Source organism: Falco punctatus (assembly GCF_963210335.1).
Source record: "Falco punctatus genome assembly, chromosome: 16".
Lineage (NCBI taxonomy): Eukaryota > Metazoa > Chordata > Aves > Falconiformes > Falconidae > Falco > Falco punctatus.
In genome coordinates this window covers 6,699,370-6,718,205 of record NC_137596.1, presented here as the reverse complement: position 1 = coordinate 6,718,205, position 18,836 = coordinate 6,699,370, and the positions used below count along the sequence as shown (strand labels likewise).

Genomic DNA, 18,836 nt, shown 5'->3' with positions numbered 1-18,836 from the left:
AATATTGTTCCCGTTGCAGCGTGCTGAGGGAGTGTACGCACAAACCCACACCTAGCAGTTACAGGTCACCTACCGCCCCTGCTCCCTCCGGCAACCGAATTATGTCCTCTGAAGGGTCTGCTCCTCTTCCTCTGCCAGCCCATCAGCGGGCCAGGGCCCTCGAGAAGGGCTCCTGCTGAAGCTCACCCTACCTAACGGCCGGCAGCTATTGCCGGTAAGTAAGCTCAGCCTGTTCTGCCTTTCCTCTTAGTCATTCAAATCTGTTACTTGCCAGTAGCCACATTATGCACTACTCCTGGGAAGAAAAAAAGAACAGCCCATAAACAAGACACCAAACGCTCCAAGGATTTAGCTAATGCCTCGGAGAAAAAAAACACGTTGTTTAATGTGTTAAACCAACATCTGGTAATTTTTGAGTTCTGACCTCCTGTATCATTGCAGAAAGCATTTTTTCCTACTTTGCAAACCATAGGAGACCTTCCTGCATGAATATTTGACATCAAATATGACATCTATGATCACCTTAAAGAAAGTTTTATTTGTCTTCTGGAGAAACTACTCCTCAAGGCACTCAAGACAGTATTCTAGCAGCAGAAGTGGTGTACAACAGACAAATCCGTAAGACTAAGGATGTCCAAACAATCCCTTTTGAAGAGCGGGTGCTGCAGCACTGGTCAGAAAAGCAGCAGTCACTGCGGAGCCTTCCTGAAAAACTTGTACCGAAAGCTCTATGATAGAGAAGGCTCTTCAGGAAACAAATGCACTGCAGCTTTCTCATCACCACAATGCAGTTCAACTCCCCAGTCATCAAAGTACAAGCTGCTTACGCATAAAAAGCTTTTTGTATGTTTGAGAAAATGGACTACCCACTCCTCTCCCCCAAACTGTCTTTTGAAAGGGCTGTTTCAGCTTGAGCTAGATCAAATTTCAGAGACCACAGGTCAATTTGAAAGGACAGCTCCTAGCACAGTTTTTTTGGTAAATGATTAAGAAACCGAACTGTAGAGCACAACGCATGAGAACATAAACCTACCAAAATGTATCCCATACTAGTCAGGCTTGCTTAACACCAGGCTTCAGCAGTAGCCAACACCCAGTGTTTCAGAAAACTGCACATGCTTCCCAAAGGGCTAATAATCAGCATTTCCAAAGCGTTTTTCATTAGCAGATCTCCTAACACTATGAAGCAGGACAACAGCATTGTTATTTCAGGGCTGCAGAAACAAAGAAGTCCATGATTAAGCTCAGTATTTCACCTGGGAGGAGGACGTGAGCTCTCTCTGCCCCTCCTCACCCCCGTCAGCCACACTCGACAGACTCAAAATGTGAGGCAGGGAGGAGAGGCGAAAGCTAATTAACTTCTCTGCACTAATAAGCTCTTCTCTGTGCTGAAGGAGGGCAAGCACAGGGAAGTGGTGAAGCACGTGAACACAAGACTCATGGGGGCAAGGACCTGCAGGGTCTGCCCCCCATCTACCTCCAGCAGGACCAAGAAACTCACTCCCCTCTTACTTGGCAAATGGCCGGGATGCTCCGAAAGCCCCCCGAGAGGAAGAGTTTCAGAGCTTCCTTTAGAGCTGCTGGGCAGTTGTAGGGAATAAGTCAGGCGTTATTCAGAAAGGCTGTGGGAGAGACAAGGCTTTAGTTTTTTTCCCTCAGAGAACGTGCCTTGCAGCCAGGACAAGATGTCCTCTACTCCCCCAGGGACAAAATGCTGACCTTGCTGAGCCACCCGTCCCTGCTGCAAGGAACTGACAGCACCGAACAATATAGTTGTGCCATCTACCGGCAACAACCACAGCCCAGACCGAGCCAGGCAAGCTGTGCAAGGCCAGCCATCCCATCTTCTACCTAGAGCAGTGATGAGCAGGAATGTTCCCAAGTCCTGTTCCATGCCCTGGTACAAAAGGTATGTCATGGCCTGCAGGAAACAGCAGCTTAAGGAACATCCTTTAAGCTGAGGAAAGCTTTTCCTAACTATGATTTAAGTATGATTTGCTAGCTCAGTGATTAAATCACCAAGGCTGGGCGTTCCAAGTTGCAAATCAAACCTAAGGACCAGCGCAGTTCTGCCCTGTAAATCTGATTTTACAGCTTACATACAAAACCTTAAGTGAGTGACAGAAGTTTGAACACACATCGCAAGCCGGCAGTACCCACTACAGTATGACGACTACAAGTGTTCTCTAACCTGTTACAGGGTCATTTTCCAAAGACATTCGGCTGAAGGCAGATGTGGCATTGGAGATATCAGACAGTGTGCGACGAGCAATAGCAACTGGTAATGGTGGTTTGGGGATATCATAGCCATCTTCTTCATTTTCTGACTCTTCAGGGCCGTTGCTGGCAGTGGCTGCTGCCAGATCCCCTTCATCTAGAATAAGAGGCACATTCTGAGCCCTGGGACTGAACAGACCCTCTGTCTCTCAAGGCAAGGAACAGATTCTGTTCCTCTGTAGTCCACAAACATTGACGGGACACAGAACTAAAGTTTTGCTGCCAAAACTCCACGTTCAATGGAAGCTCTTTCCAGAAGGTAGCATTAGATTAAAAATTACTTATGATAGATGTGAGCTGACAACTGCTACCCAGAAAAGAACAAAATCTTCAAACCAGCAATTTTTTTAACAGCTGTTAAGTATTTTTACAGTGCATTCCAACTAGGCTTCTCAACAACATCCGCACATGCAGTCTGCAGCACACAGACCCAGATGTTTCCACATACATCCTAGCTATTAACAGCAAAAGCAGGTAACATTTAATTTAGTCTAAAATGCTGTTCCAACTGGCACTGGGACCGCTTCATTGCACCCCAGTTTCTCAGTTGTTTATTCAGCACACCCACTCACCAGAAGCGTTGACAGTCTCAAAAGCAGAGGATGCTGCTTGGGAGTGAATGTTGTACATCGCTTCATACGTGCAGCCATCCGCCTGCTGGTCGCAGTCTAAAACTCTGAGGGAGAGAACATGTATTCCCCTTCAGACAAGTGACAGCGCTCAACCACCGCCACCTAGTCTGTGTGACTGACATTCTGCACAGATCCCGCTTCAAAGTGAAATCACCACCGTTCGGTGAAAGAACATTTGTTCCAGAAAATGCTCTAGTCGAGTCTGTTGCAATACAGCATTATCAGCTTAAAAGAGTGTAACTGATACCACCAGAACACAACCTTTTAATAGAATTGTGCATTTCAGTTGCTGCTGCTCTCAGAAGGTTACCAGCAAAGGTGGTGGTGGGGGGGGGGGAGTGGTTATCTGACTCCTTTAACAAGTATGAGGATTCTGCAAAGAGCAGTAGTCACGTTTGATTTACAGATAGCTATTTTAGTCTAGATCCGGTGAGTATCACTGGAGGAATCCAGCAAACCAAGCAAGCAAAATTGTATACCCTAGTGAACGAATAGGCTTTCCCAGAGCTGTGAGGAGGAAGCACAGTACGTACAAACCGTGCGAGAATCTCACCGTAAACTCTGAGTCATTTCCGAAGGCAGTTTGATCTCTGGTTTTTGTACAGCAGGACCTGGAGGCACCACAGGCAGAGAGGATGGCGACATGTATTCAGTGTCTTCATCGCTTTCAGACTGTTCCCCAGGAGGCAGTTTTGGTACAGGCAGTGGTCTGGAGGCAGAGGAGACAAGATATAAACATCAGGAAAACATTTACGCTAAATCTAATTAATATCAAAGCAGCCTTTAAAATCCGCAGCAGGAGTAACAAGCAGTCATCTTATAGTGATTCTGTCTGAACAAATAACCTGGCTTTCAGGATTCTCAGCAGCCCAGCTGCCAGGTCACACTGGCACAAGGAAGCTGACAATATCATTCACGCTATACATCACCTACTTCACATCAAGACCAACTCAGAAGTGAATTCTTAAAAGACCTAATGGCAACTGCAGCCTGTTTCCTACTGCCACAGCCAAGGGCGACTACCACCACCATCCGCAGGTCTTTGGGATGCCGATTTCATCTACGTTCTCTAGATTGTGTATTTTGAATCTGTCAGAGATTGAAACTAAAGCTGACAGAGCTGTGTCAAATTCTGTCCTGGCACCAGCATGGAGCGCACCCGACGATTACCGTTCTGCAAGATATAAAAAAGCACTTTTGCTAGAAAACAACAGACCTGGCAGCTAAGGAGTAGATCGCATTGGCAGATGAGGAGGGTTTGATTTTGGGGTGTTCACACTCTGAGGTTGTTGTTGGACCAGTGTTCAAGCTCTGAAAGAAAAAATGCCAAACCAGGAGTCAGAAACACCACACATACCAGTGTGCAAAGCCATCGGCCAGTCATTCGACACATCCTCTGTGGGAATGAAGCACCTTCATTTATTCCAAAGCATTTACCGACACCTTAAAACCCCAGTTGTTCTGCGACAGTTCTCCCCCAGTAAAGGGCACAAGCAGTGGTTTTCTCCTGTAGCCAACTGCTTGTTTACACAAAAACTCCAGGAAATTCGTATCTTTTGAGACTCCAATGGCTTTGGCAAATTTAGCTGCAATAGGCCAAAATGGGGGACAAGAGGGAAAGGATGCAGACAAACATACACGCAGAGACAGACCGACAACTGCGCAAGTGTCAGCTTCTTAGACAATCCTGCTAAAAATGTACTTGCTTTCAATTTTAGAAAGATGGAGGTTTTAAAAGGAAAAATGAAGGGAATAGAATCAAAGAAAGCAAAACTGCTTGCTTTGCCTGAGATTCTTTTTTTGGAGAAAAATATGCTGAACTACTAAGTTACATGTCATGACACTGGTAATAGTAACAGATCCGTATTTAACTCAGATTTTACTGTGTTAAACTAACCATAGCTACTGTGTGTGGGTTTTTCAGGACTGAAAACTGAGAAGAGTAAATGCCACTTTTTCAGCGTACTGGGCCCCAGCGTAAAACATTCACGGTTTTTCAAAACTGAAAGGTGAACAATGATCATGAAATTGTGTCTCTCAATTTGTGACTGCTCCAACTGGGATTTCAGCCTCGCTTCTAAGAGGCATGAAAGCACTTCCCTAAGAAGTCCTCCCATTACTCTCCCTTCACGCAAGATCATCCTGTTAAGACGCAAACTATGAGAAGACGGCACCCTTGCAAGGCTTAATTCCTCACAAATTACCTTCACGGCCGACAGGCCTACTCACCACCGGGCTGTCCAGGCTGAGCGTGCTCCCGAGCCGATGGCTGTCAGCCCTGGAGTCCATCTGAGAGGGCAAGGAAAAGGGAAGCGAGTGCCTGTTCGACAGTTCTCTCCCAGCCCAAGGGTCAGCGGGGCTGAGAGCCACAGGTGGGGCTTTTGGAATTGGCCTGGATGGCCACAGGTCCGCCTGACGGTTGGAGGGCACGGGAGGGGGCTTGTCTCTCGAAGGACAATCTCCTGGCGTGCAGGGCAGGGGACGTCTCTGAGATCGACCTTCAGTCCCAATGGCATGTGGCCTGTCCGGAGGCGGCGGCGGCGGGAGATCTCTGAGCGTGGGTGGGATCGGCAGAGGTTTATCCTTGTGAAGTGTACCGGGTGCAGCCTGGATGGCAGAAGAACGTACAATTATTGCTTAACGAAGGCAGCCTAGCCACAAAACATAAAAAGGAGGAAGGCGGGTGGCAGAAAGGTGAGTTTTGGGTTTTGTTTTATCTATTTATACAAGAAATTATCTCAAAGGATGTGGAGATAACTCTCCACATCTCCACAAATTAACTCTCCAGAGACACCTTCTCTACAGGCTTCAAGAGATAACACTAATTACATGCAGCTACAGCTAGGAACTAAACAGCCCGTATTACTTTTTTGAAGAAAAAAAAAAAAAAGCTTACAGCAGCATTAGATTGGATTCCAAACAAAGGATACCCATCGTTTAAAAAAAATATTCAGCTGTGAGTTATTTATATGTTAACATTCGTCACTTAACAGTCAGCAACGGATATTCATAGAAATGTATATTTTCTTCTGCCTGAACTTTCAAGCATCATTTCATTACTTCATCCAAACCAGCTGAAGAATCAGCTCTACCTCAAAAGCCAATGACCAAATGCCACCAAGATTATACTGCTGCCTTCTGCTAGTCAATCAGAAAACCAGTTCTTCCCTCCCAGTCACACACATTTCATTCCTTCCTTAGTTTTCTATCTGAAAAAATGCTCGATGGAAAAAATTTGTCAAGAAAAGGTGGGACAGGGATATGACAACCTCCCACTAGGCTGCCAGCTAGAATGAAACGCAAGTCCATAAACGCTGTTCCAAAGGGCACAGGCAGCAGTGGCAGAGGCTGAAAACCAGTAAAGATGCTGCTAATAACGACTTGGTAGTTCAACAGGACGACACTAGTCACCCTGAGTGAGCAAGAATTTCGGCTTAGGACTGGCTTCTTTCTAGCAATCGGATGGACAGATGGGAAGGCCATTTAAACAGCAAAGAGGGACTCTCCTACCACGGATCCCAGAAGGAAGCATTTGCTTTCAGGACAGACTGGGCTCTTGTGGGGAATGGAAGGGAAGTGGCCTAACAGGACTGCAGAAAGGAAGAAGAAAAGGTATGTGTGAAAGTCCCTAAGGATGTCACAGAGAACACATCGCATTCACCAGAATGTTCTTCTTGCCTGCCCCCCCCCCCCCTCCCGCAAAGCACAGACGAAAGGGTAAATTGTGTTTGACCTTTGAAGTGGTCCCAGGACTGGAAGCTCCAGGTGGATTGGACACTCGCTGCTGCAAAAGATCCAGTCGCGGTGGCACGGGAGGAAGGGTGGCCTGCGGAGCTACGGAGAATGGAGAAGGAGGACGCTCGACCTGAAAAAGAATGGGACAATCAACAAATGACAAAATTCAGCAGAACTCCTTTTGTCTAGGGAGGCTTCTAAGCTCTGTGGCTTTTACTGGCTTCAATCAATATCGCTTTTGGTAACAAATTCCTGCGTCAGCAACAACCGTACACCAGTAAACGACGGCAATTTCACAGCACAACAGCATCTGGCTTGAGACAATCCTTGAAGATCAGAGCTTAGCTGTGGCACGCAACTGAAAACGCACACTTAGCAATGGCACAAGGAAAGACAAGCTGTTTCTGGAGTAACAGACCTGCCTCCCTGGGCCCTGAGCAGAGCAAGCTTCTTTTCTTTTCGACACAAGAGGGCATGGTCTGCTGTAAAACCTCCTTGTCACTGCAGGCACTACTGTGCACACCGCCTTGGCTACAGCGTCATGGCTGTTGCAGCAGTAACCTCCATTTTTGTCCCTGGAAAGCTGTTTTTCCACCTAAGGAATCAGAACAGCGCCGGTTCTTTTCTTTTTCATAAAGTTTATTTTACAAGCAAGGCTAGCGCTTCGTAACTTTGAAAAGCTTAACACAGGCTTGAACTCATTAATGCCAACAAACACGGAGTACTAGCCCGCTGCAAGCCGTGACAGGATGTCACACGGAGGAAATTGCTTTGCTTCCCCGTGCTATATATACAAAAACTACCTCCAGGAACCCAGTTTACTGCTCAGTCCACTGTTTCCCAGGATGGAAGCTAAAGAGAAATGTGGCCATAGGTAAAACCAGCACAGAGGATTCTTTCTGACCAGGAAAGGCAGCTTATTTTAGTGAATTCAGCTATCAAAATCAGCCAAATTAAAACTCACTTCCCCGTGCAGTAAAACCACGCTAAGTGCAGATGTGTAAGAGCAGCAATGAGCTTTTAGGAAAAAACATGCAGGGACCCATAAATAATGTCCATCTTGTACACATGTCTTGGAAGGCAGTAGCACTAATGGCAGAGTTATCACACCTTTATTATACAAATTTATCACACACTGTATAAAAAGATGACAGTCGAATTTACTTCCTCAGCAAAATAGCCTGCCCTCTACCCCGTTAGTCATCAGGACCTTGGGAAGATGGTATCTGGTTGGCTGTATTCATCACTGGGGAAAATGGATGAATTTTTGCTGATATGGGTGAACTACGGCTAATAAATGCAAAGCAGCATTGCTGAGCATACAGAGCAGTGTTATAAACCTGGATCTTACATTCCGTAAGTCAAGCCAGCCTTTTCACCCTTCTAAGGATTCCTTCAAGACAACACAGCAAAGATCAAAGATTTCGAAGTATGATCACCACTGCTTAACAGAACAGACAGCGTGAACTGAACTGACAAAACTGAACCTAAATCCCTGTTTTTCATACTCGGAAAAATCTTTTCTGTTACAAGGTCTGACAACCCACACATGCACAGATCACTAAGACCACAGAAAACTTGACGGAGAACGTGCAGACTTTGTACAAACCGCCACACCTAGTAGTGCACGCTCTGGTGACCTTACTTTAGCACCAGCGAGTTCTTTCATCATGAAGAGGGAATCATCAGCTCTGTCGTCATCATCATCGTCATAATTGGGTGAGGGAGTTCCTTCTGCCCCTTGCCTTGATAATCCTCCTCCTCCTCTGGGGTCAAATGGATCTACTACAATTGGCTCCGTGCCTTTGATTTCACAGCGGCAAAAAGGACAACCCTGGCCTTCTGATTCCTTCAGGGAAGAGAAGAGATCTGTTAAAACAGCCACTATGATGCAGAAATTAAACAAATAGTTAATAAACAGAGGTTTAAACCTGCTTTTTGGCAGGTACCTTTCAACTGAGAGGAAGACAGAAAGGCAAACTGTGCTATGAATACGGAGTATTCTCTCTCTGAAGCAGAAAAACAGCTTTTTAGCAAGTCCTTGGACTTCTTGCCTGTTCCTAGATGAAGAGATCAGGCATCTAACCAGCTTCTCCCTGCCCTGGTGAAGCTGGCACCGATGCGCTGATATTACTGAACTACGAGCTTACGTCCTCAGTTATGCTATCTTATCTCCACACCTGACGGAAACCGAACAGTTTTGAGAAGAGAATATACCGCTTCTGTAAAAGCCCAACTAGCTTCACTCAGAGAGATTAACAAGAGGCAATGCCTCACCTGCCACGCAGTGAGACAGGACGTGCACATCAGATGGCCACATGGTTCAATCTTCACATCCTTGTCATTTTCGGCACATATTTTACACAGCTGAAAGGTGGAGCCCATCTCGCAGTACAATTCATATTGCTCCTTGGGGAAAGATAGACAGACATAGTTGATACTGCAAAATAACAAGCTTGATTAGTCATAGCTACAGCAAACCCAGCAGATGATTTGCAGGGGAAAAAAAAATTCCCCAACAGAAGAACACAGTGCAAAGGAGAACAGAAGTCTGCAAAGATTGCACTATAATTTTACATACTAGATACATATATCAAGCTCTGAAAAAAGTGGACTTCAGGTTATCCCAGATTTTCATTTAGGTGTCCCAGCCTACGAAAGCAAGGCTCGAGACACGCTGAATGGCACAAAAGCGTGAATATTCGGCAGCACATTCTAAAAAACCCCAAACCTTAAAATTTGTCAGCCCTGCATAAAGCTTTACCTAACCTTTGCAATCTCCTCCACCCGTCCCTACCATCCAAAGATCTCTGCAACTCCTGTAAAATACATATATCAGCCTTAAAAACAAGTCTGGGGGATACAAAGTATGACAACTGTATCAACAGCTAAGGAGGCCAGAAATTAAGAAGAAAGCTAGTGAGTTTGATGGGATAGAATACTTTGCTTACCTGTGTAACTTTAATGTGGTCCTGAGGTGTGGGCTCGCACAAGCCAGTCAAGTCAGGATTCTGATTCCGGCCATCAGGAAATAAATAACTGTAAGCAGTTGGAGGAAAAAAAAGATATGTCTCTCTGCATGTGCATATACATGCATGCATACATACACACACACACATCTAAGGTTTCTCTTGGACATCACGGAGGAAAGAAAGAATGAGGGTGACAGGCAAGGGGCTGGAATTCAAGGTATTCTGAATTTAAAAGAAGTTTTGGAAGAATCTTGCTATTGCACAGAAAACAAATGTGTAATTTTTAAAAATAAAAAGAAGCTTGTTTTTGCTCCTGGCAGCAATTTTTATTTCAAAGAGAGTATTATAGTCCCTGACTACTCTTATTAAATCATCCTAGAGTGAAACTGTAATATCCAAAGTAAGAAAAACGATGCCATAGTATCAGTTGCGGTGGCTCACATTAAGGACTCGACTGGAAAAGAATCTGTGACAAGGGAAACACTGACGCACACTTATCGTCTGCTACGGCAAGGGACAGTACAGCTCTCCAGTGCAAGAGACAGTCGTCTGAGTATTCTTGAGTGCCAAAACAGTTAAGCATGTGAATTATTCCACTGATACCAATGGGACTATTCACGACTGAACTGTTTTGCTGAATCAAGGTCTAAATAAAAAGAGCGAGCTGAGAGATGTCCAAAAGGGGCTCAGCGATGTCGACAGCGATTGCTTGATCTCTGTAACGTGCTGCCTCTCCTGTGAAGTAGATAATGTGTGATGAACCCAGCGGGTGTATTTTATCATTCTACTGACTTTCAGATCTCACCAGAGGATTAAGATTTATAAAAAAAAAAAACAGTGAAAAAGGGCAAAAGGGCAAAAAACTTGATTTTGATAGTTACTTACAAGCCTTCCCTGAAGCCATCAATCAGTGCTTGAAAAAGAGGTTTGTTGTGGGGGATTGTCTGAAGAATGTTCCCATCTGCAGTGACATAGCCAATGGCCCACTGACCAAGTCGTGTACAACTCAATCGGAAAATATAACTAAAAACACACAAAGGAAAAGAAACTTCAGTTTGGACCGGAAAAGACAGAAAAGATTAAATGTCAAGCAGGCAGCCTTTTGTCTGGCTATCTCAAGACAGCAAATAAAAACTAGTAGGAATAACTTAATGCTTTATACTAGCTTTCCTCAATTTACCCCCAGGCAGATCAAAGGAGAATTTTGCAATTGATATGAAGTGAGAAAAGCATCTAAGCACTGGCCTCCAGGTGAAATTAAACCCAGAATCCAGAGCAAGAAAAGTTAGAGCCCTTAAAATAATCGGTTTCAAATTAACTTGAAAAAAACCCCAACAAACAACAAAACCAACAAACAGACGACACAAGGTTTCCGTTTTAAAAATGGCACAGAACTAACCACATAGTAACAACCTCCACAAACGAATGCTTGGCCCTTCCTGCATCAAGAATAATCCATTAGCCGTGTTGCACTGGGCGAAGCTCTATCCAGGGCATTAGGTAGCCCCAAACTGCTGCCCACAGCCCCCCCCAGAAGCATGTGTTGCCCACCACAGTCTCTGAAGTGTGCCCAGCCTGCAGCATTACCTTGCAGCCTACTCTGCCTACCATGCCGCTTTCTGAAGCTGGCTTCAAATGTACACTGTGCTTCTGGGGGCTGCAACCGGCTCAGCCCTCCTGGTTTTATGCACGTACATCAGAAAGCTACGGGACCTACAGATAGATCCCCTTAATCATGGTCCTCAACAGCCCATCCTTCAGGTTCACTCTGGCAGTTCTGCTTGAGGGAGCTGTTGTGACAGCTGGGGGTGGGCAGGAGGTTAAGAGATGATAATCTCCAAATACAGGGCAAGCTAGTTTAAATTTCTGAGGAAGGAGGACAAAGACAAAATAAAGCCAATCTCCTCAGTCAGCGCAGTAATCAGTGATGTTAGCAAGAACGATGAAAAAGCCACTGCTGCCGAGCACTAACCTGCCAGGTTTGTGAATGAATTTCTGAAGCCGGGCTTTCACTTCATCATACGTTAGGAATGCCATATAACCAGGATGAGTCACCGCTAGGCTATTCCAGTTCCTGAGCAGAGAGGACCATGGCTATAGAAACAACAACAAAATATATTAACCACGCACTTCTGAAAGGTATCAACATATACAATATTCCTTAATCAAAGGAATCAGTCCTTCAGTTAAAGAAGCAGGGTTCTTATCCCACCATAAATCCAGCAGAGGAACTGCAAGCTGTATTCTTATTCAGCAGCCTTGGCTTTTGAGTTTCTCTCTTGTCGTGATAAAAACATCACCTACACAGTCCTTAATCAAAACTCCTTTAATAAATGCGAAGGGGGAAGTCACTGAGGTCACAAAAAGCCAGCTCAAGAACAAGCAATCAATTAGTGCTGCTTCGGCAGAGAAAATGACTCATTCCTGAGACAGGGATAGACAGGAGTTTAATAAGATTATGTGCAGGACCACAAACCATGACTAGTCTGATCCCTAACACCGACTTCCCATACAGCCTCAGGAAAGTGACCTTCCCTCTCTGTCTCAGTTTCACTGTAAATTGCTTGTACCTATTCTTTAACCACCTAACCTCACTGGGGTGTGGCAAAGATTACTGGCTAGCTTAAGATTTGAATAAATAAACCAGCATATACATGTTAAATATTCCTTAAAATGACACACAAAAAGTCACAACCATTTGAGAGCTTTCGCTCTCAATCCCGAGAAGGGCTTTGGGTGTCTGAATCTCATCCAATTTTTCCAAATTTCTCAACTTGTCTAAAAGAAGATACTAACTCTCCCTAAGAAATTTGCATCTCTTGGAAACTGCAGCAACTCTTAACTTGCTCTTTATATACTATAGTTGGAAAAAGTACTGAATGAGATCAGCTGCATTGCAACACCGGACATGGGAATTTTTCATCTAGACATATCTTAATTACAACCCACCCTATCACATGGGAAAAGGCAAGTCAGAGCCAAAGAAGTAAGTGTTTGTTCTTGTAAATACCCAATTGTACCATCAGAAGCTGTGGTTTTGAGTTTAGCACTATTAAAGACTGTGGGTTAGAATTTTACCTACTATTAATATCACTTCAGTAATACAGATATTTCTCATCCACAGAATGCAGACGTGTCCACAACACCCTGGCCGTGTCAGTACAAAAGCTAGGAAGCCCAAATTTCCTTGCTCGTGCTCCATCCTGTACAACCCCCCCCCATGGAAATAAATATGACAAGAAAGAAAAGGACAAGGAACGGCAGAGGGATTAACTAAGCCTCACATTTCCTGGCTTACAGAAGCTGTGTCAGAACTTCAGTCTAAATCCAAAACACAGCACTGTACTAGCTACGAGGAAGAAAATTAACTGTGTCCCAGCCACAACTAGGACAAAAGGGAAAAACTGATTCTCATGGGAGTATACTGAATGTGCCCTGCAGTTGTGGTATATATTTAGACATTTTTTTCTTCTACAGCCAGAAGTGTCACACATTTTTACTGCAACATAGGGTCCTAAGTATTACTAGGGCTGTTTAGGAGCTGAAGGGCAAGATGACCAAACCCGTTGCAGCATAAATAATGCCATTTTAGTGTGTAAAATACCGTCTGTCTTGGGAAAAGAGTCTAACCTGAGGCACTGAGACACATTTCAAGTGATTCATGTTCCTCAATTCTTACCTGAAAAAGCCGTGTGAAGATATCAAATTCAAATACTGAAATGTAGTCATTGCATGTCAAGTCAATCGTTGACTTCAGGGCCATGGCTTCCAGCCCTGAGCTGATGGGATGCACCTCATGCAAAGCCTGACGGAAGCTCTTCCAAGGAACGATAGTCCTGGGGAAAACCAAGCTACCTGTAAATGTGCTGTGTCTGAAGACCACCACCACGTACATACCTTATACATTTCTTCGGTGAGCATGCACCTCATAAGAACGGAAGAGAGGGAAATCAAAATTAACCACAGGAGATTTATTCAAATTATGGAAGCACAGATTTCTCAGTACTGCAGGAAATCAGCAGCTAAATGAACTTGAGGCAATTTTCTCTGCGTATGCAAAACTTCGGGATCTGAAATCCAGTTCTCCTTTCCCTTTTTCTGCAGTCCTATGATGTCAACGTATGCACCCTGGCCTGTACACAACACCATCAATTGATATGAATTTGATAGTGTTGCAGCTGGCAGAGAAAGAGTTAAGAGTAAGCCCTCTAGTAGAGGTCTATATAGTTAAAAAAAAAAGCTGAAAACAATTCTCTAAAGAGGGATTAACTGGAGAAGTAAGATAATCAGAAGTTAAAACAGAGGCTCCTGTTTAAAGGAGTATTTTCCTTCTTTTAGAGTATCAAGTGGAATAGAAACATAGAACATGCCCAGCTTCAGACAATTGTGTTATTCATGAGTAAATACATTACTATTTTTTGTTCTGACAGCTACTAATTAAAATCTTTATGTGAGGTTCCTTAGTTGCCTTAGAGAGTAGTACCCAATTCCATTAACTTTAATCCTCAAACATTGCTGTGGACACCTCTACAGTTCATTTAGTCAGCATTCCATCAGATACAAAAATTAAAACTGGCATTTCAACAGTTTGCACACAAATATACATTGCACTTCACTTTCTCCTTCATTCTATCTTAACAAAGCCATTATGCAAACCGACAGAAGTTCAGAGAAGCTAGAAGGTGACTAAGTGATTGGAAAGACTAATTGGAGGGAAGATGAAAAGAATTTAATACAATGGCTTAGCTAAAGGACACTAATGTTGGGGACATGGTGACCTTTGGAAGAAGCAAGCAGATTATTTTGCAGAGTTTGTGGAGCTTGCTTACAAGTTAAGGAATTAAATTAAGGAGAGGAAAATTTAAGCTCAATAATCGAGGGAAACTCTGACAGTACAAGAGTCTCCACAGGAAAGTGGGGAAAGATCCATCACAGGACGGAAAACTGGGAAATATAATGTAGGAACAATCCTGTACCTCACCCCAGAGACTGGACCAAATGACTAGCAGGTGTCTCCCATCGTTTATTTTAACCTGACAAAGACCTTTCCGAACTGCAAACCAGAATTTTTAAAAATATACAGTGCAGTGTGCCATTTGTTCCCACATCCCTATTTATAAGCACAGTTAGAAACTTACTTTTCACCAAAAGCCTTTCTCCAAAATTCTGCAGCATCTGCCTTGGTGATCCGGAATGTGTCACCCTGGAAAAGGCCGCTTGGGAAAATACCTTTGAGTTCTGCCAGCATATGGCTGAATATCAGGGATAACTTCGTCAGGTTACGCCTACAAAGGACCACAAAACCAAACGTTTCTTTCAGAAAAGACAGACATGGTTTAGCACTCTGAACAAAACAGAAATAGTACCTATTCCAATTAAAGAATTATCCCAGCCTAGAAAACTCCTCTTAATTTAGGACTGCCTTTGACGTGTTTACCCAGCGTTCAGAACACATCCACCGCACGGTACTTATCAGCAAGGTCGGCGTTCGTCAGGACGTTTTCCACAATGACGAACTTTGAATCATCTCTTTGAGGTTGGGGAGGTTATTTCCAAGGCAAACCACCCCAAGGAAACACATTCACAGAAAATGTCTAAAACCAATACTCAGACCTTACCTATTAAGTAACAGCATCCTCAGAGCCAAAACCTGATCAGGCTCTTTTGCTCTTGGGGGTCTGAAAATTCCTTATGAGAGTATATAAAACTGCTACTGCCTTGGAACATTTCAGCTGAATGTCTTTCTGAGTCTCCAGAGGGTGTCAACACAGTAGATTTGTTAAGAGAAGGTCTAACCAATTAAATAGCCCCAGCTCCCAAGGGAAGGTTAAAATACAAAAGCTGGATGGTCAGGGCATTCAACCATATGGTTGTGGAGTAATTATCCAATTTGAATGACAAGTTGGTACCCCAAGTCCCTTCTCTGCCTGATGGCATTCATGGATCAGGAGTGCTCTGGTCCATCAGGGTATGCCCGTTTCTAAACTGAAGAGGGAAAGTTGGAGGAGAGAGATTCTCTGCTTCAGATTTAGTCGCCATGCGAAACATTTCCAGAAACAGAAGACAGGACTACTGCCTAGCAGAGGGGACACAGCAGCATCGGGAGCATCTTGGGTTACATGCTGCACAAGAAATTAGCACTGGATTGGCATTGGATTCCAGTAGGACAAACTGCAGCCCAGGACCGATTCTTCCCTCCTTGTAGTCTTAGCCACCGCATTAAGGAGCTCAGCTCTATGCTGGAACTGTGCTATGCAGAAATACACCGAGCTTGGGTACCTCAAAGCATCAGTGCCTGTAGCAGCACAAGAATACAAAAATAACAGTCTTCCTCCTTTGGAATCAAACAACAGCACTATTACACGCTAAGGTCATCTTCTGCTTGTAGATGGAAAAAAAAAACAAAACCTAATCTGTTCACTAGTGGCATCTCTTTCTCTCATTCCCTTATCCAAATAAAGGGTGACTCTCTTCCACTCCATTACATTCTCTAGATGCTAGGAAAATGGAGTTCCTGAAGACAGACGGGGATACTTCTAGGCCAGAGGCTTTTTTCCACCCCCACATCACATGCTTGGAGGTGAAAGAAGGAACTAGTATCATGTGAGAAAGGACAACTTCTGAGTTATGTCCAGCAGATCAGAGCTGGTCAGAAGACTGCATCAACCACCAGGGCACCACACAGACTCAGTTACGACGCTGAGCAACAAGTTATTTTGCAGACTGCAAGATACTGAAGCATATAGAGAGGGGATAGAAGCATCTCAAGTCACATAGTATTTTCTGAATGCCTTGTTCTCCTACCTCTCTCACCGAGTATGCTACTAGTGTAATGTGCCATCATCCTGAAGACAGCTGCATTCGGCAGCAAACTGTGCTCCCCCCAGGTTTCAGTCTTTCACCAATTTCTGGTATTCTGGTTAGATTGGTTCCAGTTTACTTCATCTTGGAGGTTTTTCAGGTATCATTGCTCCAGACATGCTATTCTTAGATGAAGTACTTACCCTGTTAATCTGCCTGATTGTGGAACTGACGTCCAGCTAAGTGAGATTGGTAACTGCCTCCAGCCTTTCTGCAAATTTTTGACTGGACATTCGGGCTTAGGTCTTCTACACCCATATCACATTTTCGTAAGAGTTTAAACTCAACTGGAAGTGACCTACTTTGCTTGACATATATTCTACCATTTACTTAGCTCCACATGAGCCCTTTCTCCACGCTACGACACAGTCTGGGAGATTAGAAGGAATACAGGACTCAAAACCGTAAGTAGTCTCTGACGGCAGTTCTCCTCTCTTACCCTTATTTATTCAACAACATTTTAATTTGTGTCACAGCAACAAAAGATGCTCAAAGTGTCTACAGAAGGTGCCAGCTATACAGCAAGGGATTCTGCTTTTTGCCGTGTCACACATGTCCAAGAAGAACAGGTGCTTGAGACTACCCTAAGTAAAACCACCCAGATGCTCTTCGGCGTGCTGCTCCATTCAGCAGCTCTCTACTAGAGAGACATTCAAACTGTGTATTTCAAAACAGCTACAAAATTCGGTGGTTTGAGTCTATAAACAGACTGAAAAGCTTTGTTATTCACCACTCTCAGCCAGGTAACTGGCCTCCAAAGAGAGGGACTGTCAGAAAGCCCCCTTGCCTTACTTGTGCATCACAATTCCAAGTCGTCTGCTTTTATAGTTTTGTTACACCCTTGTAGTGCTACTGCAATTCCTCACCTTCTGCTTTTAGGAAGGTTTATATCGCATGCCTTAAAAAGAACCCTATACAGGATCCTGTGTGTAGGAAAAACTAAGCTGTATCGGAACAGCAAAGTAACTTCCTATGTGACCACCATCACGTATCAGTGACTCAGGACCTAGATGTACGGATACACAAAGAAGCTGCAGCCATACAAACCCAGGCTGTCACTTATCAGGAGTGCGCATCTTCCCACCCTGCTGCAATGTTAAGTAATTCACAGTTGTGTATTTCTGTTTCCAGTAGCAGATAAGCAACTTTGCATTTACAAGGGGAAGGCTCAGATTCTGAGGCACAGCCACTGGCTAATGCTACAAAGATGATTTAACTGTAAACTCACAGCCCAGCTCCCTCCCTTCCTCCAGAGGGTAGGTTCCCACCATGTCCCTGAAATGCCTTTGGCTGACAAACACTAGAAAAATTGCAAATCAGAGGTTTTAGCTACAGAGCTTGCTCCCCAGGCTGTCTTCTAAAAGCCCTCACTTCCACAAAATGACAGAAGAGATGAGAGTTTATGACAGCGCAAGGAAAAAAAAGCAAACACCATGCTATTATGAATCATTTACTCCATCTACAACTCAAGCAAAAGAGAGACAGTACTTGTTTTTACTAAGCTTATAAAAATGGAGGCGTGAGCAAAACCTCCTAATTATTTTGTTAAACTAACATGGAAGTAATTGGTAATAATTAAATTCTGAATCATTTCCATGCAGGGTTAGCACGCGATATTTGTGTGCAATCTGAGTAGGTAAAGTAGCATCTCACAGCAATGCATCAATGCCAAGTGACTACAAAGTTTACAATCCTAAAGCTGTTTACGTACATGGCACACGGTAGCGCTGGCTTGCTGGCACTCTTAACGCTTGAAAAAACTCGAGTCCTACATGTGAAAAAAATGCTATGTGTGTTTGAAACTCAGGTATCCTCTATTTGGCAGAGGGAAGGAAAGTCGTTTCAGGCTTATACGCATCTATTCCTGCCCAGCACAGTGAAAATGTGGGTATGCAGGCAGCCACACTAAGGCGTTTCTGACCCTCGAAGCAGCAGCTAAGTGAACAAGGGCACGGTTTAAACAAAGCAACAGTTAACAGTACAAGACGACAAGGTATATTCCTGTGTCCAGCTGCTTGTCACTTCTGCCCAAGAGCCTCCTCCTCCCCTAGCTGAGTTTCAGGAAGCGCCTGCACGCAGCTGAGCACATCATTTCAGAGAGAGAAGTAAGGACTTTCGCAGCCTTAAGGATGGATAAACAGTTTTTTTTTGTTTTATTAACACAGGCACATCTAAGGACTATTTCCAAAAAAGTTTCTAATCCCTTCACATTTGCAATTCTTAAGGTTATCATTTTTTTTTTTTTTTTTACAAATATTCAGCTGCGTCTTACAGGAAAAGCATGGGAAGTGAACAAAAAGAGCAACAAACTGCAGAATATTTTATGTTAGTAACCAATCTTGAGCTAAAAGGACAAACA

General features: G+C 44.0%; 1 protein-coding gene across 2 annotated transcripts in view; it reads right to left on the bottom strand.

The window, feature by feature from the left end:
• The window catches only part of CBL (Cbl proto-oncogene), a 45,300-nt gene that overhangs the window by 5,187 nt on the left and 21,277 nt on the right, over nt 1-18,836 (bottom strand). For both annotated transcript variants that reach the window (XM_080366417.1, XM_080366418.1), the window contains 13 exons: nt 14,755-14,901; nt 13,296-13,452; nt 11,589-11,710; nt 10,502-10,639; nt 9,596-9,683; nt 8,922-9,053; nt 8,290-8,493; nt 6,643-6,774; nt 5,139-5,516; nt 4,126-4,220; nt 3,463-3,618; nt 2,850-2,953; nt 2,192-2,374 (listed from right to left, as the gene is read on the bottom strand). In XM_080366417.1, the coding sequence (XP_080222543.1) occupies nt 2,192-2,374; nt 2,850-2,953; nt 3,463-3,618; nt 4,126-4,220; nt 5,139-5,516; nt 6,643-6,774; nt 8,290-8,493; nt 8,922-9,053; nt 9,596-9,683; nt 10,502-10,639; nt 11,589-11,710; nt 13,296-13,452; nt 14,755-14,901 (2,036 nt within the window). The remainder of the gene's footprint in view (nt 1-2,191; nt 2,375-2,849; nt 2,954-3,462; nt 3,619-4,125; nt 4,221-5,138; nt 5,517-6,642; nt 6,775-8,289; nt 8,494-8,921; nt 9,054-9,595; nt 9,684-10,501; nt 10,640-11,588; nt 11,711-13,295; nt 13,453-14,754; nt 14,902-18,836) is intronic.